Source organism: Bubalus kerabau, chromosome 13 (assembly GCF_029407905.1).
Source record: "Bubalus kerabau isolate K-KA32 ecotype Philippines breed swamp buffalo chromosome 13, PCC_UOA_SB_1v2, whole genome shotgun sequence".
Lineage (NCBI taxonomy): Eukaryota > Metazoa > Chordata > Mammalia > Artiodactyla > Bovidae > Bubalus > Bubalus kerabau.
The window spans coordinates 43,740,657-43,755,302 of record NC_073636.1 but is presented as its reverse complement, the minus strand read 5'-3'; the positions used below and the strand labels follow the sequence as shown (position 1 = coordinate 43,755,302).

Below are 14,646 nucleotides of genomic sequence, written 5' to 3'. Positions count from 1 at the left end.
ACAAATGAAAGTTGTGTGGGATGAAGTGTAGTTGGCTCCTCTGTCTAACAGCTGTACAGAAATGGGAGAGATTGTGTAGAAATATCTCCTACAGGCACTTGCCCATTTCTTACAGCTAAATACTCCTGATTTTGTTCACAGGCTCAGCCTCCACTAGACTATCAACTCAAGAATGTCTCATTTTTATTAATATCTATTGATAAAACAATTTCTAGGCAAATGATTAAAAAATTAAATGAATAAGATTTGCTGCCTTACAGTAAGCAAAATATAATGCTGGATTTGTAAATGGTATTTTTAGCTTACCAAGATAATTATGCTAAGTTAAAAAATAAATATACAACGTGTAGATTGATGACTACTTCTCTTTGTAAATAAAAAATCACTCACATTTGCATAGAAAAATGCACAAAAGTATTATTAAAATGGTTAATCACAGCTTATTTAGTTTTCAATCCTTTGCCTTCTATTTCCTAATTTTCTGTAATTTATATGTATTACCTTAATTATCAGAAAAATAGTATTCTTACTTTGAAGTCTTTATTGTTTCAGGAAGTGTTAAATGTTTTAAAAGGAAAAGAAAACTTTCAAAATTTCAGACACTTCATTTAAGCATCTCCACCAAGTACAAAATCTTCTTCACCACCCTAGAAGCAAGACATTCTCAAAGAACCACAGTGAGAGCTGAGAAGCAATATTCTTCAGAGAATAGAAACTCAGGATGACTGACACCACTGAAAGAGAAGAATGATTCATTTATTAAATCAGCCTTGTTGTCATAGAGAACATTATTCTGTGAATGTGGTCAGGATGGGCTAAAACTCTAAATCTAGAAATATGTCCCTCATTCTCCCCTGAAAAGCACACCTGCAGATGCCTGCTCCATGTGCACACAGCACCTGCACGTCCAGTCCCAACATTCACATGTGATATTCACTTCACAGTGACAGGGGTTGGACTCAGGTTACAATTTATATGAGAACACAAGACTTAGGGCTAACTGTGGAGGTCCTTTCAAATACAGGTAGAACTTCTTCAGTCCCTAGTTGATGAAAAGGTGAACAAATTAGCTGCCCTTTTCCACACATCCATGGATAAGCAAATACTGAGCACTCCAAAAATATAGAGCACCTCCGGTAAGGAATTTGTCATCTATAGGAGAGCTACCATGTGCACCTGAATAATCATACAGTTCAAAATGGGATTATTACCTTTTTAATTTAGTCAAACATTGGTTATGCAGTAATTACTATTACTGCTTTTTTCATTTTCCCTATGTTTCTACTTTTCTTTCAGAATTTGTCTTTTTCAATTTGACTCATAAAAGAGTGCCTTCTGAGCAATTCCAAATACGAGGAGCCTGGCTCAGGTCATTACTTGAGCCCATACAGAGTACAGAAAAGTAACTAACCACCTTTTTCTCAATTATCATGTCTTTTATCAGAAGCATGATAGCTATAAAAACAATAGGGAGAGTTTTAAAATCTTTCACTGTAAACAAAATCTTCATTTCACCAATAATTTGTATTCCCTTCTCTCTAAACTCCCTACCAACATCTCCCTGTATGATTAGCCTTCTGTCCCTTCAATCCTGACATCTTCCTGCAGTAATTGGGCAGCTGGAATTCAATGTTAGTGACTAATTCAAAATCAAGAGGGTAGGGGCTCCCCAGGTGATGGACACCTGATGGACAAATATAACAATGGCATGAGTCTTGACTCAAGAAACCACAGAGACCCAGATGATCTTACCTGAGTGTATCCTGCTAAGCAGTCACTCACTGGAGGGTCAGTTAAGCTCATGATCTACTTGTAATTCAGTTTTGTGAGATAACAAAGATGAAGACATGGGAGTTGTAATAGGGAAGAAAGGGCAGTGAAGCGATCGATTCGTAGGAAGAAGATGGTGTCTTGGTGAAGAAATGTCCATTAGGGAGAATGTCCCCAGACACTTAAGGGACAGGGTGGGGCAGGCCCATGTGACATCGTAGCATTGATGGATGTTGGCCTTTCTAGGACCCTCCTCCATAAAAAAAAAAAACCAAACATCTACAATACATTTTATAGTTTTGTTGGGGTTAACATGATTGCGGGCTTCCTAGGTGGCTCAGTGGTAAAGGATCCACCTGCAAAGCAGGAGACATGGGTTTGATCCCTGAGTCAGCAAGATCCCCTGAAGAAGGAAATGGCAACTCACTTCAGTATTCTTGCCTGGGAAATCCCAGGGACAGAGAAGCCTGGCAGGCTACAGTCCACGGGATACCAAGAGTTGGAAATGACTGAGTGACTAAATAACAACAACAAAACTTGAATGCAATTCATGATGGATTCATTATTATACAGTTATTATTAATATAATAATTTTCCACTGATGTAGAAAGAAATAGAGATTAAACATGTTCACAGGACATGAAAGAATACAGGGCTGCAGGCACCTTGCCCTCTGTGTTTCCTGGGTCCCTCAGCCTTGAAAGCAGGTACACCAGGCACAGGAATTAGGGGCACAAAGTAGTGAATTCACCACGATGTCAACTCAGTGATTTTATTGATGGGCTGGCCTGGGCCCTGTCACATTTCTCTTGGTCAGAGACAGAGCCCTGGAGGAAACCTCTGGTCTGAGGACTGCAGGAAGCCCCTGGTTTACTCCTACTCTAGAAATCAGCACTGTTTTCCTAGATTTAAGCTTTTAAAAAGCTAAGCTCTCCTGCTGACCTGCCTGCTACAGAAAACAGTATTCGTGGGAAACATCAGCAAGTCACTTACAGGTGAAGGTCATAATATCTTATATTTCTGTTGAGGCCATCGATTGTTTTCATGTCTTCTGGAGTCAGTTCAAAGTCAAACACCTGGAAGAAAAGAAGAATCACATTGACCTCTCCCCCAAGGAGCTGGCCTCCCCCTGGGGACTGGAGGACTTTCCAGCTGAATGGAGACAAGAAGAGGGGACAGGGAAGACATGTTTGTCCTCAGTTTCCAGATGAATAAGCCTGGGACCTTCTGCTGAGTCTCACCTATCCCTTCCCACACCTTCTCCTTCTCTGTTCACCTCACAAACATTACAGTGCATCAGTCACTTATCTTTCTAAGTGAATTACTTGAGACAAAAAACAAGAAATCTAAAATCGTTTTTTTTTTCCAAACACACTGTTTTTAGACGCTCCTGACTTGATACCTGAACCTGAGCTGACATTAGACTGATTGCCTCTCACCAACATACCCCAAGGGTGACAGCGTTCAGCTGAAGCAATGCAGGAAGGAGGCTCCCCTGAGAAAGCCTGTTTAGGAATTTGATATGAAACTACTCATTATCTATGATTGAATCTAAAAAAAAACTTTATGTATATACCTTCGTGGAGAAAGTTATGAGAAGTGTTTGAACATTAAGGAACAACAAATTATTAAAAATTCACATCATAACAATGAAATGGAAAGCTTAATTTTATAGAGAAATTCATTTTCTCTGAAGTGATCTCTTGTTTCAATGCAACATGAACCAAAGACTTAAACACATATTCTATTGTGGAAGGTGGTATAGTGGTACTGAATTTTAAATAAGAGAAGAGCTAGTCAAAAACAGTCAAAACATCCTTAAAATAGAAGAACGTACCATGCTGAAAAGCAAAACTTATTTTTTATTTCAGTAACACAGTACAGAAATCGTTAAATAGAAAAGAGTGGGCAGAAATGCACTTATGGACACCTGATATGTGACAGAGTTGACAATGAAAATGTGGAAATGGGCAGTTGTTTTTGTTATTCAGTCACTTAGTATGTCCGACTCTTTGTGACCCCAAAGGAAGAGGTTTTTTTCCCCACTCACTGACTGAGAATCATATCACTGTGCTGAAAAGAAGACTAGGTTAGTTGCCTTATTCTAGCCAATAAAAACTATACAGAGAAGTCTTCAGGCTCCTCTAACAAGAGCCACATCCACCTGCTAAAGCAGAACTCCCGAGCTGCTCAGCACTGAACTCCAAATGCACAAAAGAGCCCAGCCTGGAGGACAACAGCTTAGCTGAGCGCAGGCTGATTTTCAAACCACAGATTCAGAGATACATGAACTCCGCATTAAATCCTGAAACTGGGGAGAGTTTCCTGTACAGCTAAGGGCACAATAATGGTCTCCTACAAATAAATCAAAAGAGAAACAACCTAGCTAAAGTGGACAAAGTCATTAAGAGGAACTTCACAAAGACAGAAACTCAAAAAGAGTAAATGTATGAAGATGAAAGCCTATTAGTATTCAGGGAAATACTAAATAAAACCACAATGCTTTGGAAGTTAAAGATAATTTTTGTGCCCCCAAATTCACATGTTATGATGTTAAAAATGGAGGCTTTAAAGGAGGATTAGGTAATGATGGCAGAACCCTCACAAATGAGATTTCAAGAATACCATATTCATATAAGAGATTTGGGAGAGCTCTGTTGCCCCTCCAACATGTAAAGATACAAGGAGAAACCTGTGACCTGGAAGAGAGCCCTCACCCAACCACACAGACCCTGATCTCAGATCTACAGCTTCACAACTGTGAGAAACAAATTTAATTTTTTTCACAGCCACTCAGCCTGTGGTGTTTTGTTAGAGCAGTTCAAACAGTCTAAGAAAAATCACATGATGCAATTTTATCAATTGAGAACAGAGAAACTATGATATTTTCCTTAGGAAACCTCTGCCCACAGCCCTGCTCATCACCTGCATGTTCTCTTTGATCCACTTCTTGTTGTTGCCCTTGGCCTGAACCACAACCCCACGTTGTATCTGGTAGTGAAGGGCAACCAGAGCTGCCGTTTTCTTGTGCTTTTGGGCAATGGCAGAGAGAACCGGGTCTTCCAGGAGAACGGGGTGGTTTTGGTTCACCCTGGAAGGAATTTCAGAAATGCTGAGGAGCTGAGACTACACAGTTTCTAAGGAGGCTCCTCAAACAGACCAAGTAGGTCCACTCTAGACCAATGCTTCCCAAAGTCTGGTCCAGGGACCAGTAGCATCAGCATCACTTGGGATCTTTTTAGAAATACAAATTCCATGGCTGAGCTGAAGACAAACTGAATCAGAACCTCAACTGAGTCACTTCCCATTCTGTGTTTACAGAGCTCTGCAGGTGATCCGGGTGCATTATTGAGTTGAGACCAGAATGCCAAATTGTGGATTATTTTCTTTAATTCTCTGGGGATGTTTTTCTTCTGCAGTCAAGGGCATGAATAGAGAAACAGTAGGGAAAGCCCAGGAATTCTTTTTAAATTTCACTTTTTGAGGTATTGATAAAAATTGAGTAGTCTCAAAAATAAGAGACGTTTATTTCATCATTATTTTTTTAGGATGTTCACAGAAATGCTTCAAACTGAAATTTCTTCTATCATTATATACCAAGCAGTTACATATTATCCAAATTTTAGGTATGAGCTAAGTGAGTCTTGCAACATCTATGTTTACAAATGTGTTAATAATTAATAAGTAAATCATTACATCAGCTTGTTTCCCTGGTCTCAACTGGAGGATTATATATAGATTTCAATGCAGACATTTGTTATTGATGAGTCTACAAGTTAATACAATGTAGAGAAATTGTCTGGGTGATGGGAAGATAAAAGAGAAGGATTAATTTCATCCCACCCCTCTCTCCCCTCTGTCTATGAGATTTATCTGAGTACTGTGTTATTTAAATTGTTTCATCAAAAATTGAATTTCAGGGAAACTCCCAGTTGTCTTCATTAGGATTCAATACCATTCTTTTACTCGCTGGGATCCCAGAGCAGCATAGGCAACAAGAACAATTTCATGTGACTTGCAGAAATCCAACAGTTTGCTCTGGTTGAGATAAGGGTGACATTCCACCTGTAGAATGCCCAAAGAGAAGAGTGTCAGATTATATGCAAAGGCAATATTAATATGACAGAGAAAGATTAAAAGTTTTCAAAGGCTAAAGGAAAGACTAGAACATTAAATGAAAACGGGAAATGTCAACATTTACAGAGAAACAGAGAAAAGTGTATTTATACAGTTAATTTTATGATAGACATGGATGGGAGAACCAATCCAATATTGAGTAATCGAAAGCTGTGCTCTACATTTGAGTAGATGTTCCTGAGTAAATATTTTATAAATTACTAGTATCACCTTGAGCCTTTAACTTCACCCTCTAACCTGGATGATTTTCATCACCAACACGTTTTTCTGAACTATGCTCCCTGGTTAAGACTCATAAATGCTGAGACAACTAGACCAAGAATTCAGACATCAGAACCCCACACAAACCCTTAAAATCCATCTCATCTGTTTTGACTCTTTATTAATTTACTTCTGATTCCATGTTTTCATCATCTTCCTTCCTGTATGCAGTTCTCTTCAGGGCACTTTTCCCTCTATCGGCTTATCCTTTCATCTCAGGGAAATGCCTCCTTCCTCTAGTTCTGAGTTCTACCCACAGTTTAGAAGGAAGGCATCCCACCTTTTCCACCCAGACTGTCAAGCAGAGATACTGCTACAGATTCTATTCACACCATCCAGAGAGGCTCTGCTCTCTAGAATCCTCTGACCCACAAAGGTCAGATGAACAGGAGGGGAGGAAAGACAGACATCAGGCTCCAGGGCAAGAAGGAGGTTGTGAAGAGCAGGAGGGAGAGGAGCCGAGCTACTCACCTGGTTGCAGACAGGCTTGTACTTGAGCCCCGGCTTGTTCAGGATCTTCTCCAGCTGCTTGTGGTTGAAATTGGACACCCCGATGGACTTGGCCAGCCCTGCATCCTTACACTTTTCCAGGGCCTGGGAGGGAGGGGTGGTGAACAGTCATGAACAGTCACTTGGAATGGGCAATAGAATAAGAATAAATGCTGAAAAACATCAGTAATCACACTTATCCATCAAGAATTACCTTTGACTACCAAGAAGAAAAACTGGGAAGAAGGTCATGATATAAAAAGAAAAACTACTGCCCCCACCTTAGAAAAACTCCAGAGAAGATACATCACATGGAAGGGAAAAGATAACTGTCTACACTGTCCCAAATTCTCCTCCTCCATTCCTCTCTGTGAACATTTCAGCAATGGTTTCCTCCACACAACCCCAGCATCTGTGCCCTTAGATTCATGAACTGCTGAGTCTGATGGTCCACAGCCCATTCTCACAGGTGGAAGAAATAAAGGGAGTTCCCCCTCTTCTGGATCCTCCCCTGGTTCTCTCCTCCCTAGACTCACCTCCCACGTGCAACAGAAATCCACTGAGTCAAATATAAGTTTTCCATTTTCGTCTTTTGGAAATAATTCCTCCCCTGGCTGGAATAGAAGAAGTCATTTTAGACATGTCACAAAATAATTTCTCTGCATTTACAGACTGTCAGGCACCAGGGAGTAAACCTCCATCAGGTAGGTTCACAAATTTCTAAATATTAATATTTGCAAAGTGATTTGCATATTTGGAGTTCTCAGCAATACCTTTAGGAAGGAGACTTATTCCAATCTCTTACACTCAATATATGTTGTAATAAATACAATTTTTCTAGGTCCTAAAAGGGACTCACCGTGACTTCTCTGAATTTTGTCTGCTCCTTGTACTTGCCTATTTTGAAATCCTTTTCTGGGCTGGGAATGGCAGTAAGTTACATGACATAATTTCCAGAATAAAAATTTCAGTGTTCATATGGTGAGATATCAGAAATTCTTTTCCCTCTGAGCATCAGGCACCCTAGGGCAGGCATGTGAACCAGCAAGGCTATCTTTAGGTGGATATGGAATGTGGACGATCCACACATGCTCTCAAATATTCATGACCATGAGCCTCAAACCGCCCCAAGGTCATATTTGCCTCCAATGGAAAATGTTCAGTAAAAAATAAAGTAAATCATGAGTAGTGTCCTGATAAGGGATAGAAGAAAGGAGACATTTCTGAACACTGTTGCAAATCCTCAAAACTCTCTGGGTCTGGGACTTGCCATCTACATAGTCCACTAAGCTATTTTGCATTAGATGGTTTGAGTTTATTTCTGTAACTTGAAATCAACAGTTCTAAGTAAACCACCATTCTTAATGGCTAAGTGCAGTCTACAAACCTCATCGTGAAGACAGGCAAGAGTGTAGGCAATGTCTCCCAATTTCCTATACAGTTAAGAGGTTTGACTCACCTAGAGGAAGCACCACCAAATCTGCTCAACTTGAAAGAGTAAAAGACAAGATTAACTCATCATGTTCAATGTAAGGCAGTGTCGTGCTCATCAGGGCTGCACCAAACTCTTGGTTCATGAAATCCCCAGACACTCAGGAGTCGTAACAAGGACTGTGTGCAGAACTGGCTGACTTCTATTTCCTTTAACTTTTCAGGCAGAGCCTCAGATTATTAACTCCTTTCAAAAAACTCAGTAAAAATATCACAAAGGATTATTTGGGGGATTCTACTCTAGTGTAATCATCCTTTCAACCTACTAAGGAAAATCTTTATTCAACTATCCATGCAAGTTGATACACATTCTAACACAAGATATAACATTGATGTGATCACACAAATTTCTAACCTTCAGAGCCATCGGATAATGCATAATATAGAGATCAACATAGTCCAGTTGAAGATTTTTCAGTGACTTTTCCAAGGCTGGTCGGACCAACTCTGGTCGAAGGGAAGTCAACCAAAGCTGTAGAGGTTAAAGAATGAAAGTTGCATTAATAATACACGAGGTAATTTTTTTCTTTTTCTTTTTTTTTCTTTTTTCTTTTTTTTTTTTTTTGAGGCTTGTGGGATATTACTTCCCCTACCAAGGATGGAATCCCAGCTCATGGCAGTAAAGCACCAAGCACACTGAACCACCAGGGAACTCTAACACTTTGGGAATATACCAATAAGCATAGTTCCCCAAACAACTCCACCAAAGGATCCTTTTATGTAATTGTCATCTGGGCACAATCACTTGCACATCTGCACACACACAACACACACAGTACCTTTGAAGTGCAGAATATGTCTTCTCTCTTCACAGTGCCATCTGCAATCTTGCTTCGAATGACCTGGCCAATCTCCTCTTCATTTTGGTAGACATGAGCACAGTCAATATGGCGGAACCCAACCTCTATAGCGAATGGGGTGAATTCCAGAGCTTCCTTCTTAGCAACCTACATAAGCAACAAAGGTAGAAGTTGAATATCCACATAAGATATGGCTAGGCACAAGCTTTGATCTTTCCAAAAATCAACTTTTTTCTGTGTCCTTGGTTAGTTCTGTATGTATAGTGATGAACCCCTGACGGTTTCCCTTAACATTCCTAATAAGTAATTAAATGAACACTACCCAGGAACCCTTCAACTTCAGGTGATCAGTGGCTGATTGCTGGTATCAGAGGATGGCAAAATCACCTTTAGGTTCAGTGACTTGATGAAAGAACTCAAAGGACTCAACAAAATGTTGTAGTCATGAATATGATTTATAATGTGAGGTGTTTAAAGCAAAATGATCAAAGTTACAAGGTGCCTGGTAAAAGTATCAAGAACCAAGATGAAAGCTTCTGAGATTTCTATCTACCAATGAAGCCACACAGAATACACCCCAAAAAATGTATCTTTTCAAGGTGTACAATGTGATATTCTCATATAAGTTATTCTTGTTATTCACTTGTCTGTCATGTCTGACTCTTTGCAACCCTGTGGACAGCAGCACTCCAGGTTTCCCTGTTCTTCACCATCTCCCAGAGTTTGCTCAAACTCATGTCCATCGAGAGAGTAATGCCATCAAACCTTCTCATCCTCTGTCCCCTCCTTCTCCTCTTGCTCTAAATCTTTCCCAGAATCAGGGTGTTTTCCCATGAGTTGTCACTAGCATCAAGTAGTCAAGTATTGGAGCTTCAGCTTTAGCATCAGTCATTCCAAGGAATATTCAGGGTTGATTTTCTCAAGGATTGACTAGTTTGATCTGCTGGCTGTCCAAGGGACTCTCAAGAGTCTTCTCCAACATCACTGTTCAAATGCATCAATTCTTTGGTGCACAGCCTTCTTTATGGTCCAGTACTTACATCCATACACAAACATGACTACTGGAAAAACAATAGCTTTGACAATATGGACCTTTGTGGGCAAAGTAATGTCTCTGCTTTTTAATACGCTTTCCAAGTTTGTTATAGCTATTCTTCCAAGGAGAAAGTGTCTTTTAATTTCCTGGCTACACACCATTCACAGTAATTTTGGAGACAAAAAAGAAAAAAATAGAGTCTCTCACTGTTTCCATTGTTTCCCCATCTATTTGCCATAAAGTTATGGGACAGGATGCCATGATCATAGTTTTTCAAATGTGGAGTTTTAAGCCAGGTTTTTCACTCTCCACTTTCACCTTCATCAAGAGGCTGTTTAATTTCTCTTCACTTTCTGCCGTTAGGGTGATGTCATTTGCATACATGAGGTTACTGATATTTCCCAAGGCAATCTTGATTCCAGCTTGAGTTTCATCCAGCCTGGCATTTCTCAGGATTGTACTTACTCATATAAGTATCCATTCTTAATAATTACCACAAGCAAGCTAGTTAACACCATCACCTCACATAGCTACCTTTTAGAAGTGTTTGTAAGAAGATATAGATCTAGTCTCTATAAATCTCAAGATATAGCCCATTATTTTTAACTGTAATCAACTTGCTGTACATCAGGTCTCCAGAATTATGCCTCTTATAACAGAAGGTTGTACCCTTGACCAACATCTTTCCATTTTTCCCAGGCTTGTCACCAGCTTCTGCTCACCATACCTCTATTCTTTCTGCTATGAGTACCACTATTTTAGATTCCACCTACAAAGAGATCATTCAGTATTTGTCTTTCTATTTCTGGCTTACTTCACTTGTGATTGCAAATGGATTAATTTTGTCTTCAGTGCTCAGTAATATTCCATTTCTTTTTATGTGATTCAGAATCTTTCCCATTTCAAGGAGGTAGATAATTGGTATAACACAGTTCTGCTGGGTCTAGTTCTGATTTTTCTTAAATGCACGGACATTTGGGAATGGGCTTCCCTGGTGGCTCAGATGGTATAGAATCTGCCTGCAATACAGGAGACCTGGGTTCGATCCCTGGGATAGGAAGATCCCCTGGAGAAGGGAAAGGCTACCCACTCCAGTATTCTGGCCTGGAGAATTCCATGGACTGTACAGTAGATGGGATCACAAAGAGTCAGACATGACTGAGTGATGTTCACTTTCAGGGATGTATCTGGGAATGAGCCTATGAGCTTCAGTAACAGCCCTGTCCCTTTCCTCCCCTCAACCCAATGTGCTCTATGAAGTAAACAAATTCTGTCTTCTGTCTGCAAAGTGTCTCTTAATAATTGTTCCATTTTATAAATTAGAATAGTGAGCCTCAAAGTATAAGTCCAGTCCCTTGTCACATATACTCTAAAGACAAGATAGAAAACTTTCTGGCTTGCAGTCTAGAGACTTGTCCACTAACCCCTTTTTGACCAAGCACTGCAGACCATACTTGAATAAAAACACATTACAAAACCCCAGGATACATTACAAAACCTGGCCTATAAGGTTGTATCTTATCCCCTCAAGTGATACTAAGGTTCCCATCAGAAGTTTCCAAGCAGAAACAGAAGCACAAGGCAAAAAGCAGCTGGAGTGTTTCTTGCCTGGCACCAAGCAGCTTTCCCACAGTAGAAAAGCAATTCTCTCCCATTACTTTTCAGTCACTTCATCTTCAGGACCTTCCACCTCAAATACTTCTCTGGGTCATGTATTATTGGAAGCAGGAAAGAGCTCTTGAACTAATAAAACGTACAGAGAAACCTTGCAACTGCAGTCACCCACAAAGGAAAGCAGCTGACAGTCAGTGATCTTGACAGCCGAGTCTCACCTCTTCTGCCAAGCTGGGAAAGAGACAGAAACTGGAGAGGAACCCAGACCCAGAGTAATCTACAGGTGAGCACGGTTTCATACCCTGATGCAAAGTGAAGACTGAATGCTCTCTCCTCTTTAATAGGGCATGGTTCTGGCCTGGTTAGTGGAACAATGTGATCCTTCCAGAGTCACACAGGAGCTCAGTGCTTGACAACCCAAGTCCCTTTCACTCATGTTACATCCACTACTATTTATATCTCGACCTACAACTGCTACTGTTACCTCTGGAGGTGCATAGGTTCCAAATCCCAGGACAGGAATGAAGTGGCCGTCATTAAGTTTCACTCTCTGGCTTTTGGGATCCATTGCCTATTTCTCCTTGGAGTAAGTAGACTGACGTTTTTCTTCTTCTTTCACAGGTTAGGAATAACAGGAAGGTAACACCCCAGCTGCACCATCCAATGTTAGCAGATATATTGTAGGAGGAGCATGATTAAACCAGTGCCCATTGAGTAAGAACAGGATTGAAATCAGTTAGCTTGTTTGCTTTTTTTTTTCATCAGCAAAACACTATTATATAATGATGATATGTGCTGAATAATTATTGATCATATTTTAGACTAGAAACTTCCACAAGAGCAATATTTTTTATTTTTCTATTACAAAGCCAACCTCGATCAAACATCACTTGAAGCAATGGTCGTACAGTACAAACACACATGCATACACAAATCACACAATCTAAAAGTGTTTAATAAACATTTCTGAAAATGTTACCCTTTAATAAAGAATCAAAACTTCTAATGAAAATAAATTTGCCTTTTTTCATTTTCCGCCAACAAGATTATTATGCTTTACAGACCTGACTGGTGAAATCCTGAACATGATATGGAAACCAGACATTTTGCCAAAGTGCTTATTGGAGGTTAATTATTAATAGTTTTAGGATATCATGTGCAGTGTACAAACTCTGAGTGATCATACCTTGTACTTAATTATGTAACTAATAGTACTCTCATAATGTAACTGATACATATTTTACATAATTTACTAACTGTTCCACATTATTCATAAAAGAAAAACCTATAAACAAATTAAAATACAACAAATTTGGAAAGAGTAATGAAAATTGTGATGCACTTATAGACAGGGATATTGTGAAGACAAATAAAATTTAACATGTGCAGTGATGTCAGATAAATGGTGAGATGGGAGGACAGAAGACTCCCATGGGAAAACAATAAAAGAAAGAGAAGGCAGCTGAAAAACCTCATAAGAACTCTGGAAAACAGTCAAAAAAAGATCTATAACAAAAAAAAGTAAACAGGCAACTAGGAAAAGTCCAGAACAGAATGACAGAAAATTTCATCATGTATTATTCACCTGTACCCTCTTCCTGCCTGGGTCAGTGCAGTCTTGATCAGTTCCAGTTGCCTCCCTCAAACCAGAACGATCAAAGAAAACCTTATGTGCAATGTTCCAACCTACCTGGGGACTGTCTGGATACTGTTGTCTGTTCCACTTAACTCTAAACTTAAACTGAAGAGCAGCTGGAGTGGCTATTACAGTTACAGGAGGAATATATATATATATATATATATATACACACACACACACACACACACGGACTCAAGGACAAAGGAATAAAGGTAGAGACATAGACTAGATCATGTATTAATAAAACCCTGAATATAACTGGGCTTTGGGGGACATAGGGCATTCAAAAAACATTCATAAATTTACCAGAATCAGAAAACGATTCTCGGGCCAGGCACGATGATGATTCAGAAATGACTAAGACCCCTTAGCTTTCCTGTTGGGCTGATCCCAGGATTAGGAGCATGATGAGCAAACTAATGAAGAAGTCATGACAAGAAACAAATCTACCAAGAGCGAAATTTTACCTGCTGTTTCAAGTACCCAGTGATGAACGCAAACATACACAGGAACACACACAGGAATACACACACATCGCTTCTCGGCCTTTTGGCTAAGATCAAGTGTAGTATCTGTTCTTATCAGGAATACACACACACACACAGCAACACACACAGGAACATACACACACACATCTGGATGGGGCAGTGCACACTTATAAGGGATGGAATGAGTTTGGACCCAGCCATCAGAGTTCTGCTCCAGCACCTTGGGACCCACACGGTCCAGAAGCCTCTGCTCACACTTGGCTCTGGTGTAGCCTCTCTCACCTCCCACCAAGCTGCCAGCATGCCCTGGGGAAGGGGTGACCCTGCCAGCATCAGCTCCAGTTCTGCCCCAGATCCTCCAGGCACAAAGACTGCACAGGGTCCTGTCCACACATGGACACCCCTGCAAGACCAGAACAGGTAAGTTTTTCACCTAATTTCATAGGGATTTTTCCTTGGTGGCTCACTGGTAAAGAATCTGCCTGCAGTGTGGGACACCTGGATCAATCTCTGGGTTGGGAAGATCCCCTGGAGAAGGGAACAGCTACCCACTCCAGTATTCTAGCCTGGAGAATTCCATGGACTGTAAGAGTTGGACATGACAGAGCGACTTTCACTTCACAGGGAGAGAGGAAGTTAATGAAGAGAGAGGAATTTTTGTCAAATGAAACAATAAGAATAAACACCTTAAAAAAAATCAGCTATGAGATAGACATTGATAGTTTACCAATAATTTACCAGAATTGAGAAACATAAGAAGAATGCTACCTTAACTAGAGAATGGAGCATACTAACATTTACAGTGTAGGGGTTCCAGAAGCAGAAGAGAGGAGGAAAGGGGCAGAAAATGTATCTGAAGAAAGTATGGCTAAAATTCTCTTAACCTAAGACTTCCCTGGTTGTCCAATGGTCAGGACTCTG

General features: G+C 40.1%; 1 protein-coding gene and 1 pseudogene across 1 annotated transcript; one reads left to right on the top strand and one right to left on the bottom strand.

The window, feature by feature from the left end:
* Nucleotides 1-543: 543 nt before the first annotated feature.
* LOC129624952 (prostaglandin F synthase 1-like) lies at nucleotides 544-12,166 on the bottom strand. Its single transcript, XM_055543144.1, has 9 exons — nucleotides 12,083-12,166; nucleotides 8,928-9,095; nucleotides 8,504-8,620; nucleotides 7,194-7,271; nucleotides 6,640-6,762; nucleotides 5,726-5,835; nucleotides 4,696-4,861; nucleotides 2,764-2,846; nucleotides 544-734 (listed from the first exon to the last, which is right to left on the bottom strand). The coding sequence occupies exons 1-9, from the start codon at nucleotides 12,164-12,166 to the stop codon at nucleotides 665-667; spliced, it is 999 nt and encodes a 332-aa protein (XP_055399119.1). The 3' UTR covers nucleotides 544-664.
* A 1,604-nt stretch (nucleotides 12,167-13,770) lies between these two features.
* LOC129626293 (uncharacterized) lies at nucleotides 13,771-13,850 on the top strand (annotated as a pseudogene).
* Nucleotides 13,851-14,646: the final 796 nt, after the last annotated feature.

What these genes read in the sequence shown, in the direction of transcription:
- LOC129624952 (XM_055543144.1), bottom strand. Translation starts at nt 12,166, where the DNA reads ATGGATCCCAAAAGCCAGAGAGTGAAACTTAATGACGGCCACTTCATT. An exon ending in GAACCTATGCACCTCCAGAG is followed by an intron (nt 9,096 to 12,082) that starts GTAACAGTAGCA and finishes TTGCTTATGTAG; the next exon opens with GTTGCTAAGAAGGAAGCTCT. An exon ending in ACATATTCTGCACTTCAAAG is followed by an intron (nt 8,621 to 8,927) that starts GTACTGTGTGTG and finishes TAACCTCTACAG; the next exon opens with CTTTGGTTGACTTCCCTTCG.